At 38.1% G+C, this 25,456-nt stretch overlaps 3 protein-coding genes across 6 annotated transcripts; 1 reads left to right on the forward strand and 2 right to left on the reverse strand.

Moving 5' to 3' along the window:
• RB195_020345 (uncharacterized protein) lies at nucleotides 1-25,456 on the forward strand (the record flags this gene model as incomplete). 4 transcript variants are annotated; one of them, XM_064188600.1, is made up of 9 exons in its annotated part: nucleotides 16,078-16,215; nucleotides 16,517-16,600; nucleotides 16,660-16,834; nucleotides 19,827-19,907; nucleotides 19,988-20,147; nucleotides 22,293-22,408; nucleotides 24,280-24,390; nucleotides 24,443-24,516; nucleotides 25,349-25,456. In XM_064188600.1, the coding sequence occupies 9 exons, from the start codon at nucleotides 16,078-16,080 to the stop codon at nucleotides 25,454-25,456; spliced, it is 1,047 nt and encodes a 348-aa protein (XP_064044484.1). The 4 variants fall into 4 exon arrangements, with proteins under 4 accessions (XP_064044481.1, XP_064044482.1, XP_064044484.1 ...); XM_064188601.1 differs by lacking the exons at nucleotides 19,827-19,907; nucleotides 19,988-20,147; nucleotides 22,293-22,408; ... (1 more) ...; nucleotides 24,443-24,516; nucleotides 25,349-25,456 and adding exons at nucleotides 1-41; nucleotides 1,622-1,661; nucleotides 2,699-2,771; nucleotides 4,125-4,222; nucleotides 16,331-16,354 and having other exon boundaries at nucleotides 16,072-16,215; nucleotides 16,660-16,893; XM_064188602.1 differs by lacking the exons at nucleotides 19,827-19,907; nucleotides 19,988-20,147; nucleotides 22,293-22,408; ... (1 more) ...; nucleotides 24,443-24,516; nucleotides 25,349-25,456 and adding exons at nucleotides 1-41; nucleotides 1,622-1,661; nucleotides 2,699-2,771; nucleotides 4,125-4,222 and having other exon boundaries at nucleotides 16,072-16,215; nucleotides 16,660-16,893.
• Nucleotides 12,135-12,428, reverse strand: RB195_020346 (uncharacterized protein; the record flags this gene model as incomplete). Its single annotated transcript, XM_064188604.1, has 1 exon — nucleotides 12,135-12,428. One exon carries the CDS (start codon nucleotides 12,426-12,428, stop codon nucleotides 12,135-12,137), a length of 294 nt encoding a protein of 97 aa, XP_064044483.1.
• RB195_020347 (uncharacterized protein) lies at nucleotides 18,062-19,161 on the reverse strand (the record flags this gene model as incomplete). Its single annotated transcript, XM_064188605.1, has 2 exons — nucleotides 18,062-18,768; nucleotides 19,131-19,161. 2 exons carry the CDS (start codon nucleotides 19,159-19,161, stop codon nucleotides 18,062-18,064), a joined length of 738 nt encoding a protein of 245 aa, XP_064044485.1.

Below are 25,456 nucleotides of genomic sequence, written 5' to 3' on the forward strand. Positions count from 1 at the left end.
ATGCTAAGTCCTGCGCTGTTGAAGGATTCAATAAGCCGACGGTATGTTCTTAGTCCTTAGATTACTGCATGGGATTACCGTATATTCTATCCTCTTCTTCTTCTTTTTTGTTAGTTTGAATAGAATTCGGATTTTCTTCTGTTATCAGCAAGAAATCACGAAAACCGACGACTACAAAGCAAAAAAAAACAAAATTCTACGGTGATGTTTATACTCCTCACGAAAACTAAGCTGGAGACGAAATCAAACACATGGCGACAAGTTTGGTGTTGTTTTGTGGTGTTTTCGAGTAAATATTAAAATTGTTACAAAAGATATAATTTTTAGAAAATAGTAATATGTCCCAACAATTCTTCCTTGTCTCCCGAAAAGTGGTTCAGAGAAACCACTTTTCGGGAGGCAAGGACTTTTCGGATGGTTGACTCCTAAATTTCCGAGATGAACCCCATGTCAAGTCGTTTTTTGCCTGTGTTTTTAGTGATCAATCGTACAAGATTACACATTGCATTTGAAAAATAAAATAAAATGTAAGGTCTTTGATGAACTGTCGGGAATTTCCGATTTTTTTTTTTTGCAGGACACCATGTCATTGGAAGTGAACGAATACCGCTTTTTGATCTTTATTGAAGCGAAAATTTTGGCACAGTTGTTTCCGTAAAATCTTCGGGAACCAAAAGGGGAAAGTCGCAAGAACTTATGTTTTCCCCGGCGACCGCGTCACATTCGCAGCACTACTCAGACGTGCCTTCTACGCTTATAGGCATCACCCCACGAATCTGAGGTAATACGGATTTCAGGTGGAGTATTCGTATACGGGATTGTAGATTGTGGAGAAGTGGGTGATTCCGTCCATTTCTTGCTAATTGGCGTAAAAAACGGCCTGGAATATGCGGCGTGTGCATACGGTTGGCGCGCTCCAATCGAATTCATTGTAGAAAGTCGCGCGCCAGAACGCTAGAGGCCGTATTTTCCGAGCCGTTTTTTTACGCAAATAGGAAGAAATGGACGGAATCACCCCTCTCCTTGATCTAGGATCCCGTACACGAATACTCCACCTGATATCCGTACCACCTCAAATTCGTGGGCTGATGCCTTTAACACTTGCACTCCCTCGCCCCTCAATCGTGCTCGAATCGGAAAACGCGCCCCGCAGTCGTTTGGACAAATATCACTTTCGATGCCAAAATTGTGAATTACCGTCGCAAACACTAATACCTCATTTCAAGGGACTTTTACCACGTATTATGAATAGAAGAAGAAAGCTATAACTTAATTCCAGTTTTTTTTTCAGCACTTGCATATGTACTATGAGCAGTTATACAAGAAATTTGCAAAGACCTGAAAACATTTCCCCCACGCGCGAAGTTACCAGCTGCATGTCTGCGCTCTTAATTAATTTCTTTCCATTCAGGATCAAATTTGACAGAGGTCACTAAAAATTTGCCAACAAATTCGTACTCCAAAGACTTATTTCTAGCTCACAATCACTATGAAACTTTTCAGAAGTTTCACTTTACAAATTGCGTGATGATTTTTCACATGGTTGTTGTGTGTTTGGTCTTCATCATGTTCTTCTTGCCGTGTTATTCCACAATCTGTTTCTGGCATTGATTATTTCCAGGTCATCCTTTGTCGGTTCCTACCATGCTGATGAGAATCAAGTTAGTCGCCTTCTTTTGTAGTTCGGTTTTGATTTAAAAGTTTTCCACAAACCAAATTGGAATCCATTCTTTTCGCTATTTTATTGCATTTATTAAGCTCTAGGTTACTGAGAATTCCCTTTGCACACAGAAAATTGTTAATTAACTCATTAAATACAAGTATGGTCCTCACCAAAAATTTTGTCCCATTGCTTCAATCATTTAAACAACCCTCTTATGACTCAAACCACCTGGACTAAAACCGCTGCAGCTGCGAGCGAATCGCGTTAAGACAGAAATTTCTGTGGAAGCTCCATGTACTAATTATTCAATAAATTCAGCATATCATAACAATGTCGGGATTTTTCCAGAAAAGGCATGGTTAGGGGTGTCGATTACAATTATGAGCTCCCAATTCCCCTTAACCGTTCTGGAAAATATGCGCGAGAAATGGCATTTTCGCATTTTTCTCCTACGAAGCACGTTAGAACGCTACCTTCGTCTAAGCACCTGCATCCTCAGCAGCCTGTCCACTGGTTCATCTTGAATAGGCGGCTGGGGAACCTGAATGGTTATCCTCCGCCAGCCCTTAACCGTTCTGGAAAATATGCGCGGGAAATGGCATTTTCGCATTTTTCTCCTACGAAGCACGTTAGAACGCTACCTTCGTCTAAGCACCTGCATCCTCAGCAGCCTGTCCACTGGTTCAACTTGAATAGGCGGCTGGGGAACCTGAATGGTTATCCTCCGCCAGCTCGCGGGGACGGCGCGTGTACATTTTTCTTCAAGCATTCTAAGGCGCCTTGTAGGAAAAAAAAGTTCCAAAAAGGTCGTTCTCCCGTTTTTCTTCTGAACGATTAAGAGACGTTGAGCTAATTTCCACCCTTAACCCTATGTTTTCCTGGACAGATCCAAACATCCTTAATTTGGTGGTGTGCTGCTTTTGAGGATTGCATTTCTGTAGAGATAAAGACATAAAGACATAATAAATTTAAAAAAAAACATGCTTTTCTTTATTTATTACAAAAATTGGCCATTTTTTTATCCACAATTTTCAGAATTTCTATGGAAGAAAACGTTCAGATGGATCTAGGGGATCAGAAGAAGAACCACGCGGTAGCGAGGGCAGAAGTAAGTCAACTTCATTTTTTTTCTCACACCTACGCGGTAGCTTTCATAGGTTTTTTTTTTGCTGTTTTAGCTGCTTTCAAAGTACAGACAGGTAACCTGGATTTCTATGGAAACTCGTTCATAACCATTTCTGTGTAGTGCTCAATTTCTATATACAATATATAGATATAATACACGTATAGAATATAAAATGTATGTATGGGAATGGGACGAGAAAAAAGGAAGAACCCGCCGATATTCTTTCTACAGGAGAAAAAACTATAAAACAATACAGCTCTTTATAAGCATATTCGAGCTTATCCTGTTCGATCCTCAGCTGATGTCCGCATGGAATCCATCCATCAGTCGCTATTCCATAATCTACGGAATTCCAGCCCCCAAGACTCTTTATTTTATTTATCTTTATAAGAAATTTCAAAGTTTTAATCATGGTCCCGAAAAAATAGGTAAACTCGTAGAAATTTAAACAATTTTTCACGAGATTCATCTCCCATATAGATGTTGTGCTCAAAGGCAGCATGTCACAAACGTTGGTAACGTTTGGATCTCTCCGGAAAGAGAAGTACGGTCAATGTTGTAGATTACGAATTTGAGCATAATCATGCTTGACTCCCCTTAATCGTCCTAAGAAGACGGATTCGGAAATGGTCTTCGTGTTCGAATTTTCCTACGAGGCACCTTATGACGAGACACAGCTGAACATATGCCGGTTCTCCTAGCAGCCTATTCATTCGTCGTTTTGCTTAGAGAACCTCATTGAATGTCGCTTGTTTGCAAACGCGGCGAAGATAATTTTCTCCCGTAGATCGGGATTTTTTTTTGAAGAATCGCAAGAAACTCTATTATTTAAAGTTGTAAAAAATTTTAACCATAGGAACATATCCGGAAAACGGAGTGCTTTCTCGGATTGAAAATGTTTTATACCAATACCACTTTTGTCTTGTATTCATGAACCGGTACCGACAAAATTTTTAATTTAAAAGCTTGAAAGCATCTTACCTTTCACTACTTTTTCTTTTCATTTAAACTGAACAATGTTAGTAACAAAATCTATTGAGCTGGAGTATTATTTACTTTGGCATTATTTACCTCATTTAATGGAACCGTTTTTTTTCTGTAATCCAACTGCTGCGACTATTGGGAAGTGATGACAAGCTCCTGGAGGTCGAACTATAGCCAATTTATAGTCAATGTTTTTAAATTTTAAAGTTGTTCACTTCTTTGTCATACCATACCCGCCGAGATCATCATTCGCCACATCGGAACACTGAAACTCTCAAAGATTTATTTCGACTATTATAGGATTTAAAATTTGAAGTGCTTAGAAACGTATATTTGCATCATATTATTTAGGACCTTCGCTGTACTTGATAACCGAGTCGGAGGCGCTTGTCCGGAGGGGTTCTTCCGGTTCGCAGAAGAAAAAAGAACGCCGTAAAATATCCGTTGAGGTGAGTGCCGCTAACCTTGTAAAGTGAGCGCTCTTTGACGGTGTTTATGAAATAAAGTTTGCTTTGGTGCTATCCGACCGCTAACGTTGAATTTCTGCCACGCCCTACATTCTCTAAGCCTTTTTTCACCGATTTGCTGTTCACTTTTTGAAATTTAAAGTCATAAGGTCAGTAAATCAAACTTTACTTAGTTTCTATTTTTATACATGTTGAATGGACTACAAATATGTGTTCCTAATTTTGAGCCGGGCGAGAGGTTGTTACAATCTTCTATTATAAGCTGAAGATCCGTCGAAATCCTCTTCTTCACAGCCTGGAAGGATCAAATCGAACGGGACTATCTGTCCAACATTGGGAATCCTAAGCCTAGTGTTGGGTCTCATGGTACAAGCGGAGGTGAAAGTCTTCCCTTAGTGTCGGAGAATTTCTTGCCCTAGCTAACAGACCCGTCCTGAGATGACTAGTGCACTCAAAAACTCGCACCTTCTGAAACTTATGGACTTCTAAAAAATATCTGGACCTGGAACTAGGCGAGAATTTGATTTTGAAGAAACTGAGATGATGTAAGAAGTATGAAAACGGTAGCGAAAATGCAAAGACGGTAGCAGAGATATCCACCTAAACTCCACTAACAGTCAGGATAGAAATATGATTGAAACAGATGGAAAAGTGCAGAATGTTTATTTTTTAAAAAAGTTCGGGAAAACAACGACCGCGCTTGTAACAAAAGGAGGGAATGAAACGTTTCGTCAAGTCTCAAGAAGATCCGTTTAACACAGCTCTTGTGGTGTGTAGGAACATCAGTGTCAGGTTCTGCATTGTATCTTTGAAGCAGAACCATTTTAAATAGTGCATTTCAACAAGAGTAACAAGATGAAGGGTACAGCTATACAGTTAATTCTTCGTTTTGAATTCATAAGAATAGCGCTGAATACTAACGCATGACTCACGTACTTGACTGTCATTGCCTGACGCGATTACCTGCGTCTTTGCCGAGGTGTGCCATCCTTGAGCAAGCTTTGCCCAACCTCGTCGATCTTCTGCGAGATTTTGCGCAGAATCAAAGGCAGCATGCCACGAATCTGAGGTGGTGCGGATTTCAGGTGGAGTATCCGTGTACGGGGTCGTAGATTATGGAGACGGGGGTGGTTCCGCTCATCTCTCCCTGCATCACTGCAAAAAACAGCCTCCAGAATTCTGTTTTGTACGATGCCATCTATTGCAACGCTGCACCCCTTGCGCCGCCTCCGCCCTGTGATTCGTCGAAAATGCCCCGATAAGCAGTAACGGACGCTACGCGTGCAAAGGTGGCGCGCCGCAACAGATGACGCCGTACAAAACAGCATTCTGGAGGCGGCTGTTTGCAGTGATGCAGGAAGAGATGAGCGGAACCACCCCCGGTCTCCATAATCTACGACCCCGTATACGGATACTCCACCTGAAATCCGTACCACCTCAGATTCGTGGTATGCTGCCTTCAATCCATTCGTCGCTATTCTATAACCTGCGAAACTTTACGCCTCGTCTGAACTGCATATCCACGTCGAGTGTCTTCAGGTCCTCGTTCACCACTTCAGTCCAAAACTTCCATTTTCGGCCAGGTGGCTTCTTTCAGCTCGAACCCGACAAGCTCCTCACAACTTCTTAAACAGACGATCTGCTGGTCTCTTTAATATATGACCAAAGGAGTGAAGGCAATTTCCTGTAGCTAGTTTCTATGGTTGTGCAAGATGTTGACATCTTCCTCGTGTCATCCGCCGGTATAACACATCGATTTCCGCGTTAAGATCTTCATTGTAGTATACACCAAAGGGAAAGTGGCGAAAAAGCCGTCAAAGCAGCTTTCTTTCCGCCCAGTCGACTTTCACCATCACTGTAGATGGCGTAGCAAAAGTCTCCATGCATCATTATAGGGCGAATAACAACTAGGTAGACTCGTGGGTTGACTACGATAGCAGTTGAAGTCGAGCACAAGCATTTTGTTAAGGACCTGAATGCAGAACATTCCTTAGCGCATCCATGCTGCATATTACTCCTGTAACCGCCGTTATTCTTCAGCACGCAGCCTACCTAGCAGAACTTATCTAAGAGTTCAGTTCATCTGTCTGTCTCCACTCTGCCGCGAAGAGCACTATATCTTTTTTTTCCTTAGATTCCGTGAAAACGTCTGACAACCTGGTCGGCGATGAACCTGCAGTGTGTTTGATATCGCCTGGTATCCAGTCGCCCGCAGCTCTTGTCCAACACTTGTCGTTGAGACCCATAATGTGTCCCAGCCACCCAATTTTACTACCATAAGCACATGCAGCAACGTCTCTGATCTTCGATCGTTCATTTCGGAGTGAACTTCGAATCTCCTCTTTTACTTAAGTTTAAGATCAGTAAGTATATTGTGCGAAATTTGTCGATGTCATGCGGACCTTCCTTAGTCTTTCTTTCGAGTCTTAAGAACTTTCCATACCAACAGTTGATTAGCCATATCCAGGTACTCTTAAGGACAGTTCCTTCAGATGTTCAGATTTCGTTATCCTATCGGGGACGATTAAGGTATGATTCTTCATCGAGATCGTATCGTATCATCGAAGAAGTCCTTCTGGAATGATGTCTCCGACATCCATGAGATGATGAAGACGGAATCGAAGAGATCAATATAGAAATTGATCGGTTACGTTTTCTCACCGCAGTGGTTTTTCCGTTTGGATTCCGCACTTTGGAGGATAAATGGGCCTGGGTTGGATACCTATGTAGCTATCCATTAAAAATATCTTCATGGTAATTGTATCACGCTGTGGAAAAAAAGGTCCCTACGTTACGTTTTTCTTCTATTGCTGGAACTGGAAGTGCTTAGGACCTGCAAACAATTATCATTCCATCGAACTTGCATCAGCAAATCAACTCAGCTCACAGCGCCAGTACAGCGATTGTCGCTGAAAGCAGCACGTTCAGAAGAGAAATTAGCGCATAGTTCCATTTCTACAGTATTTATCTCTAGCCGGTGACAAATATTTTGCATAAGGAGGCTCTGGAACGTTGCCTTTATTTTAGCATTTGGATTCATTGACTAAATCCTAGAAAATGCACTTCCGAGCATCGCCCCTGCAGCGATTACTGCAGTTCTTCTCTCCGTGAAGTTTCTATTTCTGTTTGCTTTCATAGACGAAAGTGGATACACAATACTTATTTTGTATTTTGATTAACAAAACAAGCTCTTTCGCACTGGATCGCAATTTTTCAGATAAAATAAAATAAGTGAAGTTGGAAGCCATTTAGCCAGTATACCACATTTTTTCATTTGAAGTAAATTGACTATAGATTTTTAATGGTTTTTTTCTCTTCAGGATCGGACAAAATATGTTTTCCTTTTTTTGTTTTAGTGCGCACCATTGGTGCACATGAATAATTTTTTTTTGAGGAAAATTACGCTTTACGCTTCATATAAATCTGACCTGTTAGTTGCCTGCTGGATCGAAGGTGCATACGGCTGTACACATGGTCGATTAGTGCTCCATCGTTATTCTTCATTATCTTAAAGTATATCTCCACTCATGCGCGGGATAATAAATCGTATGCACCTCCAGAAAATCTGTTCTGCTCCATCGTTAATGAGATTTCAGACATTTAATAACTTCAAGAAACGCTGCCGTACTAATTTTATTACTTTCTTTCTGTTGTTTTATGTTCTTCTACAATATTTTTTGTTTTATTAATGGAACTTACCTGTAAATCTGTCAGACTTGTGCTAGAAAAAAAACCCTACATAGCTCTTGGAAGTCTGGTAAGGGGAATATTTCCGAAAAATCTATGGATACCATCACAGCTCCTTTTTCATCACCTGACCATTTGCAAAATAACAACGATGAAACTATCCAGACTCTAAACAACATAATAATAAGACTTTATGCTTGAAATTTGCAAAAAGAAACTCTATTTATTTTTAACTTCAGTAGATCTAAGTCAAATTTGCCATGATTTTCAACCCAAGAAGGTTTAGGATAGTGTTTCACGGGATCCAGATATGTATGGATTTCATGAATCCATTACTTCTCACCAGAAAACATAAATGTGTCAAAACGTAGAGCGAGAATTGTTCTTCATCTTTTTGCTAAGCCACAACAGACTGTTGCTCTCCAGTTTTCCAGGAAAATCAGAAGAAAAGTAGTTGGTTTTCTCTGAGATAAGAATAGATTTTCGGATAGCCCACTAACATTCTATAACTCGTAAATCAGACACAGAGAAACGGCACCGTTGAATCAATCATCACATTTGTCAGAAACATTCATCATCGATGCGAAAATATCGGAACAGTGGGCGTCAGTCAGGGCTTGTACTAACAACTTGTTGCTACTTACACATCATATACCAGTGTTCACGTAGCGAAAATTGAGCGGCGCTACGATATTTTCGTTTTTTTCTGTATTACTGTAATTGTATATGTAAATTCTAGATGTTGAATTCAATACGCGATTAATTTTCCGTTATTGTAGCTAGTTTTTTTTTTCGAATCTTAGAGAATTTCGACATGTTGAAACGTAGTTTTTAATTGATTTTCTCGAGACGAGATCAAGACGAGATCAAGACCTATGCGGGTTTTGATCTACTATCTAAGCCTAGCTAATGAGGTAAGCACTAGCCAATGTGTTGCTGTCTGAGTTTGCCAACCGTTTCGATGGGTGATGAGGCGCTTGAGAGGACAAATCACTAATGACTTTGAATTTTCCAGGCTTCAACGGCTACAGCTCAAAAAAATCAATCAAAAAGTTATTAGGATTGTTTTTTCTTCCTGTCCACCACCTCATTCTAGTTCCATTCCTGGCTCATTGCTTCAGCTTCATTCAACTCATCTTCAGGTCACGAATGCGGTATTTCGGAGATAATGAGAGCGTGGCTCTGTGACAAATGCGTTCCCCCTACGATGTTGTAATGCTACTCATTTCTTCGATCACACCGCCTCAGCAACTTTCACAGCTTTTTCCGATCAACTCTTCTCGTTCTTCTTTCCATGAGCGCGAAGATCACTTTGATTTTTTCTTCAAAGTTTAGAAATTCAAGCATTTTCACGAGAGAGTGTTTTAAGAACTTTTGTGCAGAAATTTCTGCTTTAAGGGGAAAAAACCTAGCAAGAACAAAAGATAGAAAAACTTTCGGAAAATTTTCTTCCAAATCCTTGATTATTATTCCTCGAGGGTTTCTTTTTCTCCTGCACTTACTATGCTCTACTTCGATTTCGTCTCGATCCTGTGACAATCGACAGCTGCCCAGTTCGCCGGCGTAGAGATCCTAAATTCTGTCATAACTTGGTCCATTACACTTCCTTACATCTTGTACTTACATTGTAAATCTCACACCTCCCACTTGAAATGACATAGGTTTTCTGGAAAATTCTCTACCTTTTTCTCTCGGGCAAGCTGTCAACGTTCACCGCTGCAAGCGATGCACACCTGTCGATTTCGGGAACTCTTGGCGAATCTCAGGTCAGAGTTGGCCTGTGATCTGGGCCCACACTTGGATTTTACACTTCTTCCACCACCCTAGAAAGCAATGAGCAGTTTGACAACAGTGCAGATTTTTACAGTGAGCACGTCGCTGGAGATAATGTGGAGCCGGTTTGCGCTCACTATTAAAATTTTTCTACTAAAACTATTGAAAATTTTCTAAGAATTAAGTTTATTGAAAAATTAAATTGAAGCTATTAGGGATAATAGGTGTATTCCTAGCCCATTGCATTAGCAGGGGAAAAGGTAGTTGTGGAGAGGGTACGGACAGAGGCACACCCCAAAAAGTGCTTGTAGTAGCTGCCTAAATATGTTTTTTGAGGTGTGAGCGAGTAAATATGGATATAGCGCAGTCGGTAAGAGGTTTTGCGCGGAATGAACTGTCGATGGTTCGAAACCGTCCTTGTGTCAACAGAACTTTTCACCCTCCGTAGTCGACAAAAAAAAACTGATTTGATACATCGGCTAGCCCACGCAAATCATTGTAAATCCCTGACACGCGTTCGTAAACCTCAAACTGATCCTGAATTGAAATGAACGTGGTGGCACATCCTGAGGTGATCCATTAACGTTTGACACTTTGTCCTTTACACTTTTCCCTGAACCACCAAACAAAGCTGGTTGATTTAGTAACTACGTCAATGGACAACCCGCAAGGATTATCACTTTTAGTCAAAAAATTTTCGTAATGGTTCCTTAATCCCCGTCTGGAAGCCCAGCAACTAAAAAGTTGTTCAAAATTCGTTTATATGGAGGTACACCGTGAAATATTTTTGAAAATCGTCGTATCAACGGAAAGCTCGGATCCCAAAAGAAAACCTACTAAGGTAGCCTCTACGATCACTTTTTAGGCACTCCCCGCCAATTCTCCTTTCTCCCAATGCCGCATATAAAAAAAATCTACTTAGCAGATAAAAGTCGCACTTTTAAAAATCGTAATCCAACGATAATCGAACTGTCTTTCGTGGCGTGACCTACTGAGAGGAGACTGATGACACAGTCATCACGCTATGTAATAGCAGACTTATTCTGTCACGTTTGTGTGTGAAACGAAAAAAGAAAAAATGTGACGAAATTCAAGAAAGCAGGAAGGTTACGTTACAAAGCGTCGAATTGTGTGCCGGCGCATCAAGACGGGAAAATGGCTTATACCGGTCTCACTGCGTTGAATTGATACGTTGCGGTGCGGTAGTACCGCACAATAACTCCAACTGAATTAATCAAGAAGTAAACGAAACCTTGTGATTCATTTCATGGTATTGAAAGCTACTCCGTTGAGTTTCAGCCCTATGTACACAACCGTACGTCTATTCCTACCGTACGTTTACCTCATCGAGTTGCCAACATCCTTTCTTAAAGGCATCACCCCACGAATCTGAGTTATAACGGATTTCAGGTGAAGTATTCGTATACGGCATAGTAGATTATGGAGAGAGGGTGACTCCGTTCATTTCTTCCTAATTGCCGTAAAAAACGGTCCGGAAGACGCGGCTCGTCCACAAGACTGGCGTGCTCCAATCGAACTCGTAGAAAATAGCGCGCCGGAATGCTCGAAGCCGTTTCTCCTTGCCGTTTTATACGGCAATTAGGAAGAAATGGTCGGAATCACCCTCTCTTCACAATCTACTATACCGTATACAAATATTCCACCTGAAATCCGTACCACCTCAGATTCGTGGGGTGATGCCCTTAAGGGGTTTGCAACAAGAATGAAACGAGCTGCTTAAGCAGCTAACAGTTTACATGGTCTGACTTGGAACCTTATCTCTGTCAGTACGACGATGACGCTCATGTCATTTCATGCGAGCACACTATTCTGCGATAATTGTTGGCGAAGGGGAGGATGTGGCGCTGTCGGTTAGAGGTCCATTGTAGCCACACGGTCGAGGGTTCGAATCCGCCCCAGTGCTCACCAAGCCCTTCATCCCTCCGGAGTCGATAAATTGGTACCAGACTTATCCGGGAGGATAAAAACACAGACTTGACACATCGGCTAGCCCCCGCAAGTCGTTGTATAGGCCAGTTATATGTTCGTAAACCTAAAACGATTCTGAATTAAAGTGAATGTGGTGCGCGTCCCGAACGGATTGATCGATGCCAGTGACTTTGTCTTTTATCCTTTAATTGTTGAGGAGAAGGAAAAGAAAAAACTCATGCTTTGAATTATTTTTTATTGTTTCCAAATTTCCAAAATTATGTTTCCAAATTTCTACAGTATGGAAAGAATACATGTAGGTGTAAAATCAAGTTTGAATACTCTCCAAATGTAGTACTGATGCCTTTGGGAAGAGAACCATGAAATAACCGCTTTAATTCATGATCATTTCGAGAATGCTTAGATTTCTAATACCAAAGAACGAAAGAAGCGTCGTTAGAAAAAATGCCAATCCAATTTTCCGAAAAGCCACAACATTTAATTTCTACTGATCAGTGAAGACAGGCGAAGCGTGCACCAGAAGAAGTCTGATGTCCGGCTTTAGCCGAACGTTTCGACTTGTTGAAAATCCATCATCGTTAATCATCACAGTGTTGGCGCAATCGGTAAGAGATCCTCTACGACTGTACGGTTGATGGTTCGAAACCGACCCAGTGCCAACTGTGTCCCTCATCCCTCCGAAACCTCGACGTGTACGAACTGTAGTAAAACGGATTGGCGCATCCGAAGTGAATTGGCGCGCCACAGGCTCCATCATCACAGTAAGGAGGTCTCGCATCTAAATACTGAGTGTTTCATCTCTAATACTAATTTTTCTCTCCCTCTTCCTTTTTCGTTTTTCTCCTCATTTTTCCTCCTTTTTTTGTTCTCTTTAGCATTTTTCTGTCGATATGTCTTTAGCGAGCCGTGTTTCTTCCTGGCCGATTCTAGTCCGCTGTTCCAGTAGTTTTCATTTCTTTTGAAATCCCTGACTTCGATTGTTTATTCGCCGTGGCTGCTAGGAGTTTATTGTATAGAATGACTTACGAATGATATATTGCATGTACCAATGTGAATCAGCTGCTAATCCATCCATACTAATCTGTTTGATCGTATTGTTTTGAAGGTGAATTCCACACAAACGCACACACACACGCACATACACACACAACACCACCGGCGAACTTCTTCTCCTGACACATCTACTGCCTGTATACAACCGTTTTTTCTTCTGCTCAAATCCGCTTCTCTGAATATTTGTGGAATTTGAAATGTGAAGCACATTACTATGGAAGAGCATCATGCATTGGATCGGTTCAAAATATTTTCTTTTCATCACTCGAAGAAAAAAAAGATAAAAATAACTAAGAGAAAAATCAAATTAATTAAAAAAAAACAATTACGGGAGAGAAACCGTTATTGCTCAAACTGAAATGAAAAAAAAAACTTTAACGAACCATTTTCAACCATTGCCTCGCTAAGGTGGAATTTTCTCCTTCTCCCAGTTTGAGGATTTTTGGAAAATGTGATAATGATCTGAAAATGCTTAGAAGTCAGCTTTTTAGTTTTTTCAAATAATCTGAATCTATTCACAACGAAATTCTGATTCGCCTTATCAATCAATTTATCAACTCACCCATCTGTTCAGTCAATTTACTGAATTTTAGCACTTGAGAACAAATTATTAGTTAATCAATTAATTATAATTATGAGATAATTAATCATGAGATTCCAGATTTTTATGAACTCTCGAAAATATTCGAAAAGTCGACTTCCCCGAAAAAAATGCAGTCGTCGAATGTCGTCGCCGAATGCAGTCGATTGAGCGATTATTCGATATTTTTCATGCAGGGGATTTATCAAAGAAAATAAGCAAATATGAATTACAGTAGCACCGTACACCGCGTAAAAACCTCATACATAAAAGAAAAGAAAAACGGAGAGGAATTTTGTGATTTAAGCGGTTATTAACTTCTTCGTTAATGTTTTATTAAAATGCCCATTAGCTCTCGGCTGTGCGAGAAACAGGTGACAACTCGCTAAAGATTTCGCCACTTTGTTCATTGTTCTGAAAAATTCGGTATTTTTCTTCTTTTTCGGAAAAGATTTCATCAACAATTCGTTGCGGCTCCTTTTTCATGTTCAACAGCTATGAAAAATTGAAAATATACTGTCACAGCTTTTTCGACTTCTAGGAATTACTAGAGAAGAGAAGAATCAAAAATTATATTTGAGAAAATCAACAATATGTTCTCAAAAAAAAGAACTTTTCGCTTTTTCTTGCTTTTTTTCGAAATTGAAAATTGGTAATTTATTGTACAGTACAATTGTACGCATCATATTATATTTTATATTTTACACATTGTTGTACAGTACTGATACCTAGATAGTATTTTGTATCCGATTTTTTTTTGTAGCTGTTTGAATTCATAAAATCTTCACTGAACAGAGTATTGGAATTAGGAGCAAACTTTCGGTGGCTCGTTTAATTAACAGAGCCGTTAAAAGTACAGTATTCTTAATGGGAGGAAATTTCTCGGATATCTGTACTTCCATGAACATCTTTATGATTCAATTTTAGCTCTTGAGAACAATTTAAAATCTATGAATTTTTGAAATTCTCTTAAAATAGGTGTCTACACTTACTAACGCTTCCCTTTTCATTCTTCTTTTTTAAGGGAGCTGATGCTTTCTCATGTGGTTTCTATGTATAGTGGACCTCAGGTGCATAGACATTGGACAATTTTTTTTTGTTTACACATAAAATTCTTGAATTGATAGTTATATGAACTGGAAAATAATTAACAATATGCAGGCACTAATAGATCAAGAGGTCCTAACAGGAAAATAAATTCTGGATCCAATTGATTGATGTAAATTCCTAGTGTCAATATTTTATGCTGAGACAGTGAACGTTTATTTTTCGCCTTGATGAGGATGGCGGTAGTTCTATAGCAATAACCATTAGCCACACAAACCACATGGCATAGCAAAAATATCTATCTTAAGGTCCCGCCGATATTTTCCAATCTCATAGCACATCTGTCATATCGTTTCATTTTTATCCCAATATGTTCTCTATGAAGATAGAGATGAGTGTGTTTTTCTCTTTAAAGGCATCACCCCACGAATCTGAGGTGATACGGATTTCATGTGGACTACTACGACATAGTAGATTATGGAGAAGGGGGTGATTCCGTCCATTTCTTGCTAATTGACGATAAAAAAACGGTCCGGAAGATGCGGCGTGTGCACACGGCTGGCGCGCTTCAATCGAACTCCTTGTAGAAAATAGCGCGCCGGAACGCTCGAAGCCGTATCTTCCGGGCCGTTTTTTACGGCAATTAGCAAGAAATGGACAGAATCACCCCCCTCTCTTTAATCTACGATCCCGTATACGAATACTCCACCTGAAATCCGTATCACTTCAGATTCGTGGGGTGATGCCTTTAATCATTTCATATCATATAACGTTCTGCTCAAATTATTCATTCGAACGAATATTCAAATTTTTCTCGAATTTCAAATACTCCATGCTTTTTTTTGAGAAAATGTGATTATCTCTGGGTCCATATGTCGCATTTTCTTTCTCTGAAGATTTACAAGATTAGGTCTAAACGAGTCATACATGGGAGCGAATCATCCTGCGACTTTTTTCAGTCTTTTCACTTTTTCTTTTCTCTTCACCTTTCTTCACATTTCCCAACAAAAAAAAGCACTACTCTTTTTATAGCAGCCTAAACTATACCAGATTCTCCATCTTTTTTAAGTGCTTCCATAATTATGTGCATTGGGGTTCGTTACAGGATGACTCGGGGGGGGTGATTCCGTCCATTCCTTCTAATTGCCGTAAAAAACGGCCCAGAAGATGCGGCGCCCCCAAGGCTGGCGCGCTCCAGTCGAACTCCTGTAGAAAATAGTGCGCCGAAACGCCTGAAGCCGTTCTTTCGGGCTTTTTTACGGCAATTAGGAAGAAATGGACAGAATCACCCCCTCTCCGTAGTCTCCCATCCCGTATACGAATACTCCACCTGAAATCTGCACCACCTCAGATTCGTGGGGTGATGCCTTTAAGGGTAGGGTCCAGGGACATCACTTCCTAGAACGCCTTCCAGACTTCCAGAAATCATTTGAAACTAATAAAGCAAATATAAATCGGTTTTTGTCGTGTAAATCGTTATGTATTGACGATGATATGATTTCTTTTCTAGAAAACAACAGTAGTTCAGATTTACATTTATACACATTTATACAAAATTCAGTCCGAAATTATCAATTTATACCTTTTCTGCTTATGATTTGCCTTGGTGATTTTTATTTTTGCTTATGACTTCCAGAAAAATCTCATCTCTCGTACATAACCATTGCTTTTCCCGTCCGAAACTCTGTGGAGTTTTTCTTCTCGAAAAAAAACCTATATGCACTTATTTGTGAATTTTCAGCAAAATATGTTCTCCAACTCTACTAACTTCTTCGGCACATCCTCCATATTAAGTCAACAGTCCTCATTTCGTGATAACGAACGTCATCGCGCAAAACAGCTGAGCATGAGAAAAGAATCGGTTGCCGTCGGACCTAAAGCAAACGTGAGCACAGTTTTGTTTGCTCAATTCCCCAAAGGGCGCCCCCTAAACAACCAAAGTTGACGTTAAGAACAGTCATAGTGTATTGTTAGTGCTATTAAATGTATTAATTTTACAGAATGACGGCGAAGTCAGAACACCCGTGAGTTGTTTAGCATTAAGTTTTCAGCACCAGCACTATAGGATACTGTAGTATACTGTAGGAGTAGATAGAGGATCCAGGTAGAAATTAGCGAAAACAATAAATATCACACAATATTAATGACTTCTCGTCCAAGATATATGATAGCACAGAGGAATTCAGATCACTCCTCATCAATACACTTCCGATCCAACACTGGCCTGGGAAATGTTGAAAGAAAAACGACCAGTGAAACCTGTTCGCCAGGTAAGCGGATCCTGCGGGCGATTTCCATTACGGACCACCTTCACGTTTGTAATTTTCAGATGAAACTTGACACTCCCGTAAAACCAGATCACATTCGATTCGTATGCATAGGTTGTACTCATGGATTGAAAATAGATCCATCACGAGTTCCACCAGGTGACGTATTGCTCGTCGCCGGGGATTTCACCAGTTGTGGTTTACCGAAGGAAGTACAATATTTCAACAAAAGTCTTGGTAAGGGTGCTTTTCTGCTAGCAATATTTTCTTTACATCTTAGCACATCTCATAAATAATCCAATTTTTTCGATTGCTTCCAAAAAAAAAGTTAGATGAGGTGGCGATAACCCAAGAAAATAGGATCAAATGGGATATCGGAAGGGGTACTAAAGGCATCATCCCAATCTCAAATCGAATCTGGGGTGGTACGAATTCTAGGTGGAGTATTCGTATACGGCATAGTAGATTATGGAGAAGGGTGAGATTCTGTCCATTTCTTCCTAATTGCCGTAAAAAAACGGGCCGGAAGATGGGGCGCGTGCACAAGACTGGCGCGCTCCAATCGAACTCGTTGTAGAAAATAGCGCACTGGAACGCTCGAAGTCGTATCTTCCGGGCTGTTTTTTTACGGCAATTAGGAAGAAATGGACGGAATCACCCCCCTCTCCATAATCTACGATTCCGTATACGAATACTCCACCTGAAATCCGTACCACCCCAGAATCGTGGGGTGATGTCTTTAAAGCACAGAAACGGGGCCAAATGTTGAAACAGCGAAAATTCGAAGAAATTAGCATCAAGAGATTAGATAATTAATTATTAAAAAAAAGTAAAAAGAGTATTAAAATAGGAATAAGGAAAATATAAACTAGGAATATCTCATGTTTTACAAAATAAAAATGTCTCACATACAGCACTTTGAACTACAACTAAAAGCTCCTAACTAGTTAGATTGCGGAAACTGCTAAACTTGAAATTAACTATGTTCACCCGAGCGGCTGCGACGCGCCTGCGGCATCTTCTCTCTGCGCTCCAACAAACTTAGTGATTGAGGCAAATATTTTAATGATTTCTCAGCGATAATAAATACAAGTGTTACGAGTTAATTTAATAATAATAGTAATAATAATAATAAATAAGAACAATAATAATTACATTACTTTGTGATACAAAATTTTGTCGCCTGTTGTTTTGTTTGCTTTTGTTTTGTTTGTTTTTTATTAGTGTTGTCGGTCGTTTTCCCTGGTTGTTGCATCAAGCGGCAGTATCTCTGCGCAATTTCCAGAAAAATGAGAGGATCACGTAGATGATCGCTCACTTTTTGTTTTATGATCTGTTCCTTTTTCAAAAAAGAGATAGCTTGTAATATGCCAATTATTGTATCGTATGTACTTAATCGATAAGGATGATGAGGTTCTTACAGCGAAGAGTTTAAGACTTGCTGAAAGTGCTGTGTTTTTGCGCCTAAGAATGGTCGCGATATCGTAATAATAATAATAATAATAATAATAATAATAATAATAATAATAATAATAATAATAATAATAATAATAATAATAATAATAATAATAATAATAATAATAATAATAATAATAATAATAATAATAATAATAATAATAATAATAATAATAATAATAATAATAATAATAATAATAATAATAATAATAATAATAATAATAATAATAATAATAATAATAATAATAATAATAATAATAATAATAATAATAATAATAATAATAATAATAATAATAATAATAATAATAATAATAATAATAATAATAATAATAATAATAATAATAATAATAATAATAATATAATAATAATAATAATAATAATAATAATAATAGTAATATAATATAATATAATAATAATATATAATAATAATAATAATAATAATAATAATAATAATAATAATAATAATAATAATAATAATAATAATAATAATAATAATAATAATAATAATAATAATAATAATAATAATAATAATAATAATAATAATAATAATAATAATAATAATAATAATAATAATAATAATAATAATAATAATAATAATAATAATAATAATAATAATAATAATAATATTAATAATAATAATAATAATAATAATAATAATAATAATAATAATAATAATAATAATAATAATAATAATAATAATAATAATAATATGATCCCTTCAGACGCATTGCTTTGTCCCTTTCTTAGGAGTAATAATTAATAATAAAAAAAAATAATAATAATACTAATACTAATAATAATAATAATAATAATAATAATAATAATAATAATAATAATAATAATAATAATAATAATAATAATAATAATAATAATAATAATAATAATAATAATAATAATAAAAAAATAAAAAAAAAAAAAAAAAAAAAAAAAAAAAAAAAAAAATTCATTCCCACCTAGTACATCCATCTCTAGGTCATTCCTAGCAACATCTCGCCTTATTTTCGCTGGATGGGACCCCTTAATGAGCTAATCATCGTATTCCATATTATGTCCTTTTTCACACTGCACAACCACTAACATGTTACGTTGAAGTCGCCGTAAATAGCCATAATTAACTTTCAAACACGTGCGATGCCTAAAAGAGAAAATCTTACGAAAAGAAAAGAAAAGAAGAAGAAGAGAAAAAGGAAAGAAGAGGAAGAAAAAAGAACTTAAGAGTTTGTGTTCGCTTTACATGAAAAAACGCACAAAAATATTGATCGGAACGCATTCTCTGAGATAGATCAACGTTTTTCAGTTGGTCCCGAAGTAATGAAAATTAGGTTAATTAAGTTATGTCGAGGAAAGGAAAATTGAGGATTGACTCTCTCAGAGAATGAGAAATGAGAAATGTGATCAAAATTTGAAATTTTCATGAGAAATTCTAAATTCCACCGAAAAATCTCTAAAACAAAATTTCTCCGATGTGCCAGAAGAATGTTTTTCATCTGAAGTGTGAAATTGGTGAATACGTCAAGAGATCTTGATCCAGGAAAATCCAAGATCGGATACATTACTTTTGAAATTATGCACGTACATCTTGCAAAAAGGATACTTTCCTTTTCTTTCGCTTTTTTGTGTTGTGCGGATATATAATACATTTTCCTCATTTGCATTATTATTCCATTATTTTGCGCGGTGTTTAAAAATTCCAGAATGTCAACAAATATTAAATTTGTCTTTCGGACGTTATTCGATTAAGTCGTTATAAGTTGTTTATTATATAGTTGTTAAGGTCAACTGAAACACGCATACAAAGTTGTTATCGCCGGGAATCACGAGTGCACCTTTGACGACTCATTCCTGAAAGCTTCAAGTAGGTGATTGTAAACAAGTTGTTCGGAATCATTCATCCAACGTACGACACTTCCTGATTATTGTTCTTGGATCGTTCAGATCGTGAGGTTGAAGCGAAGGAAATTGCACTGAAACAAGCCTTACAAGCATCCTTAGCCTCATCAAAAGTGACTTCACCAAAATCACTTCTCACTAACGCGATCTACCTCGAAGATTCAGTGATTGAGCTGTTCGGAATTATCATATACGGTACTCCATGGTGAGCATATAGTATTTCGTGCTTCCCGTAAATGTGACCGCGAACATCCTTAAATCCTTAAATTAATCGATTCGAGATTGAAACCGGGATACTGTAGATATTCCGCATTTTGATGGGAATATCGATTTTTAAACTTGGATAATAAATTATGACATTACACTCTTGGTCTTTCTTGTCATCGTTTCTTCTTTGTTTGCTATTTAATGTTAACAGATTTAAATTCATGATTATTACATAATGTAATACGTTTTCATTTGCGTTGGCCTCCCCTCCTTGTTGAGAAGTTTCAGAGGACCCATTTGTCCTCAAAAGATCCTGATCTATAAGTGGATCGTCTATTTATGGGCTAAACGATCCGTCTTTTGCTCCTCTGTCTTTTCCTTATGATATTACTTTGGAACTTCGTACTTGGGATAAATAATAAAAAAAAAGCAAACAACGGAAAACAAATATGTTAAAGGTTATATTTACATGACAGTAGCGAAGAAAAGTTTAGCAAAATCTTTCTTCTCTTCGGAATTTCGTTCCGATTCTTCAACGCCCTTCGGATGAATCTAATACATATAATCGGAGAGGATGCAAAGAAGAATATGTTTCCGTTTAAGAAAGACGATAATTGCCAGAAAAAAAAGAATATGCATTTTAGATTTATTAAAAATAGTGCGGAAAAAAAGTTTAGAAATTTTTTAGTTCTTGCAACGTTATTTTTGCCTTATATCGCCGCTCTTTTCCCATGTTCTAAACTTCCTTAACAATTTTTTTTGTTGCATGTAAGCGTAAAAAGCTCAAAATTTGCTCGAAATGTGTAAGAGCTACTTGTCAAAACCGTTTTTTCGGGAACAAAGAAGAAAAAAGTCGTTGTCCGTTGTAATGTTCATTCAAGTAATATTACTTAGAATTTCTTGAACTCTATCCATCAGTTCCGAACAACGTAAACTTCGATAAATCATTGGAGGGCACATGTGTTACGTTCAATTTAAGTTCGACTTATTGTAAATACTACTCACGTCATGTCCTGGTTTTCACGGATTCCGAAGATTTCTCAGAAAGTGTTCTGACCAAACAATCAGCCAACACATTGACGTCATTACAGGGTTTTGGAAGACATCCGGAAATAATTGACTGGTTAAATGTGCACTACTACCATCTTCTCTAACAATCTTGATGTGAATTCTTTCGGTAGTTTTCTTTTTGGTCGACTTCTAGGAATTTTCAAACTTTCCTGACTACTTTCCATTCCGATTTATAACGATAACTTTCCCATTTCTCCAAACGTTAGGAAATTCTAACAATGGATGAAGGTATGTACTTCGATGAACATTATAACGGACAAGAACTTTTTTCTTCTTTGTATCCGACCAACAAAACGATTTTGATAATTAGCTCTTACACATTTGGAATTTCTTTTGTTTTAAATTTTTCAAATTCACAAAGTTTTCTTCTTTACTCATATGTAGAACAAAAACTTGCTAAGAAAGTGTAGAACATGGCAGAAGAGTTATAGAAAAGTGAAAAAATAACGTTAACAATATAGGGATTCAGTAATTCCCAAACTTTTGTACACCCTATTTGCAATAAATAGGGCGGGTGTCCCGCAGTCGGTTAGAGGTGAGTTGTAGCTACACGGTCGATGGTTCGAACCCGCCCTGGTGCAAACCAAGTATTCCATCCCTCCGGGGTCGATAAATTGGTACCAGATTTGTCTGGGAGGATAAAAACACTGATGTTGACACATAGGCTGGCCCCCGCAACTGATTGGATAGGTCGATACGCGTTCCGAAACCTCAACGATTACGAATTCCAGTAAAACGCGTTGTCGCATCCCAAGCGGATTCATTCGCCACTGACTTTATGCTTTTTATTTCCAGTAAACCTGAAGTTGCATTTTTTTTCTAAAATTGTTGCCATTTTTAAACAGAATTGCATATTTTTTGCATCCTCTTCGGTTACATGTATTAGATTTAACCAAAAGGAATTTCTTATCTCATTATTTATTTTATATCCATTGTTTTATAACAATAAAGTAATACTTTTGTACGAAGTTTATAAATTGTTGGAAAACTATTTCATTTCTTTTTAAATATATGTATATAATTTAATTCAATCCTGTTTTTCTGAAATAAACATATATCAACTAATGTTTAGGCAACCTCGTGTAGATAACTGGGCTTTCAACTTATCCAGAGGGCAACCGTTGCTCGACAAATGGAACAACATACCGGCCGGTGTAGATGTACTTCTCACTCATTCACCTCCACTCGGTGAGTAGCAAAATCTCTGCGAATTTGACAGCACATTTCTTGTTTTACGCGCCCACTCAAACCTTTTAAATATATAGAAAATATAGCAGTAGTTTCCTGTAAAGTTCTAGCACCTAATCTTCATCTTTTAACTTAGTAAACCTTTGCGATTACCTTCTTTTAAATATTTAGAATGTAACTCAGCAGTATATTCTAAAAACCTTTTTTTAAAGGCATCACCCCACGAATTTGAGGTGGTACGGATTTCAGGTGGAGTATTCGTATACAGGATCGTAGATTAAGGAGCGAGGGGTGATTCCGTTCATTTCTTCCTAATTGCCGTAAAGCCCGGAAGATACGGCTTCGAGCGTTCTGGCGCGCTATTTTCTACAACGAGTTCGATTGGAGCGCGCCCGCCTTGTGCACGTGCCGTATCTTCCGCTCCGTTTTTTTTTTTCGGGAGTTAGGAAGAAATAGACGGAGTCACCTCCCTCTCTTTAATCTACGATCCCGTATACGAATACTCCACGTGAAACCCGTATCACCTCAGATTCGTGGGGTGATGCCTTTAATGTAAATCTTCGACCTCGCTTGAATCTTGGCATGATTAGCACAACTTAGTTGTTAAAAAAACCATGTATTTTCTTACTTTGTCGATCCCTTTCGATTGTGAAGAAATCTAGAATCTTCTGGAAGTAGAACAGCGTTGGAAGGAAGGTAACGAAATTTCTAGGTTTTTCAGAACCATTATATTCGGATTAATGTTAGAATTTAATCTAGCCTTATATCCTCAAGACTTTTTGCTTGTTTTTACACAAATAATTCTGATCGAATTTGTGTTGAAAACTTTAGTTATCAGGCAACACAAACAAATTTTTCATAAAGGATAAAGGATAAGGTGTCTGACGTTCATCACTCCGCTTGTAGACGATAAACACAATTAAGAAGTTCTGGGAAGAGATAAGATATTGATATTCAGATGTTATGTTAGCTAGTTTGAAAATAATTCAAGACGCTTTGATGATATCGGCTCAACAAGATGAATAAAGACAGATGTGGACGTAGTGTTCGAGAGACAAACGCTATTCCTGCAATAATATCGAGTTGTCTAATTTCGGTAACCATATCTATAACAAGACGAGCGTTTTCGCCGGAGAACGCCCCAAGTTGCATTCTCAACGCTTTCGCCTTTTTTCCGAGAGTTTTTAGATCCTGTGTCTAACTCACTGGCCTATCAATCCACTTCGGAGGCGGCAACGCGTTTTACTGTAATTCGTAATCGTTGGGGTTTTGGAGTGTGTATTGGTCTCCACAATGACTTGCGGGGGCTACAGATGTGTCTAGTCAGTATTTTTATCCTCCCAGACAGGTCTGGTAGCAATTTATGTCGACCCCGGGATTAAGAAGGGCTTGGTGAGCACTAGGGCGGATTCGAACCTCCGATCGATCGTGCAGGTGGTGGAACCTCTAACTGACTGCGCTACATCCGCCTCTAACTGTTCACAGACTTCTTTAAATACATTAATCATATCAAGTCGTCGTTATTGTCAACAGATTTTCACTTATTATTTTTATTATTGCATAAAGCCATGTACTTGGATTTAGATTGGAATGAGGAAATAACGTAACTCCCCCTGTAACTGGGGACCCTCAGGGAGGCTAATCTAAAAATGAAGTCTTCCAGAAAGAAACAAAACTATCCACTTCTTCCTAACTTTTTAGCCTCTGTCTTTGCTCCATAATACTACTTTGAGTGTTGGAATCTATAATCACTGCCCACAAACAGATTATTGATAGACATCCTACATTTAAACACGGGTTTAAGACAAGTATCTGGGCTCCTGACAGCAATTTTATACTTCCATCTTTTATGGCAATCAATATCCATTCAGGACATGGTGATCAGATGCTTGATGGGCAACGAATGGGTTGTGTGGAGTTGCTGAATTCCGTATGCAAGCGAATCAAACCCAAATATCACGTTTTCTCGCATATTCATGAAGGTAAAATGCTAGTTAAAGATACATGATTCTGGAAAAAAATATTCTTTTTCAGGTTACGGGTGTACTTCTGATGGTTACACAAAGTTTATAAACTGTTGTATATGTAATGAAAACCTGGAACTAACTGTGAGTCGTGGATATTCTTCTTTTTTCGGAATTCCTCAGTGCAAAGATGATTTTCCAATGTACTTTGCGGTACTTAATTTTCTCTTAAGGGAAATTCAATGACAATGTTAAGATTTCACCAGGAAAAGGCATACTCTGAGATGAAAAGATGTGGATTACGAGTGTACGAGCGTGGTCAAATTTAATTCACCCTAATCGTGCTGAAAAACGCTCTCAGAAACGTCGCTCGTCTACAAATTTTACTACGAGGCGCCTTAAAACACCACCGTCTGCGCACGTGCCGGTTCTCCCAGCATCCTTTTCAATGATTTTTGAATAGGCTACCTGGAAAACCCCATTTATTACCGTCCGCTCGTCCACACACGCGATACGCGTGCAAGGGTAGTGCGTTGTGAGGTGCCTCGTAGGGAAATTCGTGCAGGAAGGCCGTTTCTCACGCCGGTTTCCATGACGATTAGAGGGATTTAGCGTGAACATGTTCGTTCTCATGATCTGATCTACACCATTAACATTATTGTTTCCCAAAGAGTTCCGAACAACGTCAATTTCGTGATATGCCGTCTTTGACAGTGCCATGATATCTGTAGACTTTCTAATGTTGAAAGAAAGTTGATTGAAAGATGAAAGAAGGAAGAAAAGGTCTCTCCTTTCTTGTGCTCTTTAAATAACCACAAATACAGTAGTGTACAAATACAAAGAGTGAAAAAATGTACTCATGGTGGGAAAATTATTTAAAGGTAATCATGAGAGGTGGCTTTGAGCACCGAAACTTTTTGAAATAGTCTAATTATTGCAATTATCTGTGTGCTATTATTAAAGTTTTACTTTTCAGAACTCTCCCATAATATTCGATATGCCAGTACATCCTCATACAAAACAATTCTATCTGCAAAATGTGAAGAAAATAATGAAGCGATATCATCGATCCGAGAAAAAATGA

Source organism: Necator americanus, chromosome II (genome assembly GCF_031761385.1).
Source record: "Necator americanus strain Aroian chromosome II, whole genome shotgun sequence".
In the NCBI taxonomy this organism is placed as follows: domain Eukaryota; kingdom Metazoa; phylum Nematoda; class Chromadorea; order Rhabditida; family Ancylostomatidae; genus Necator; species Necator americanus.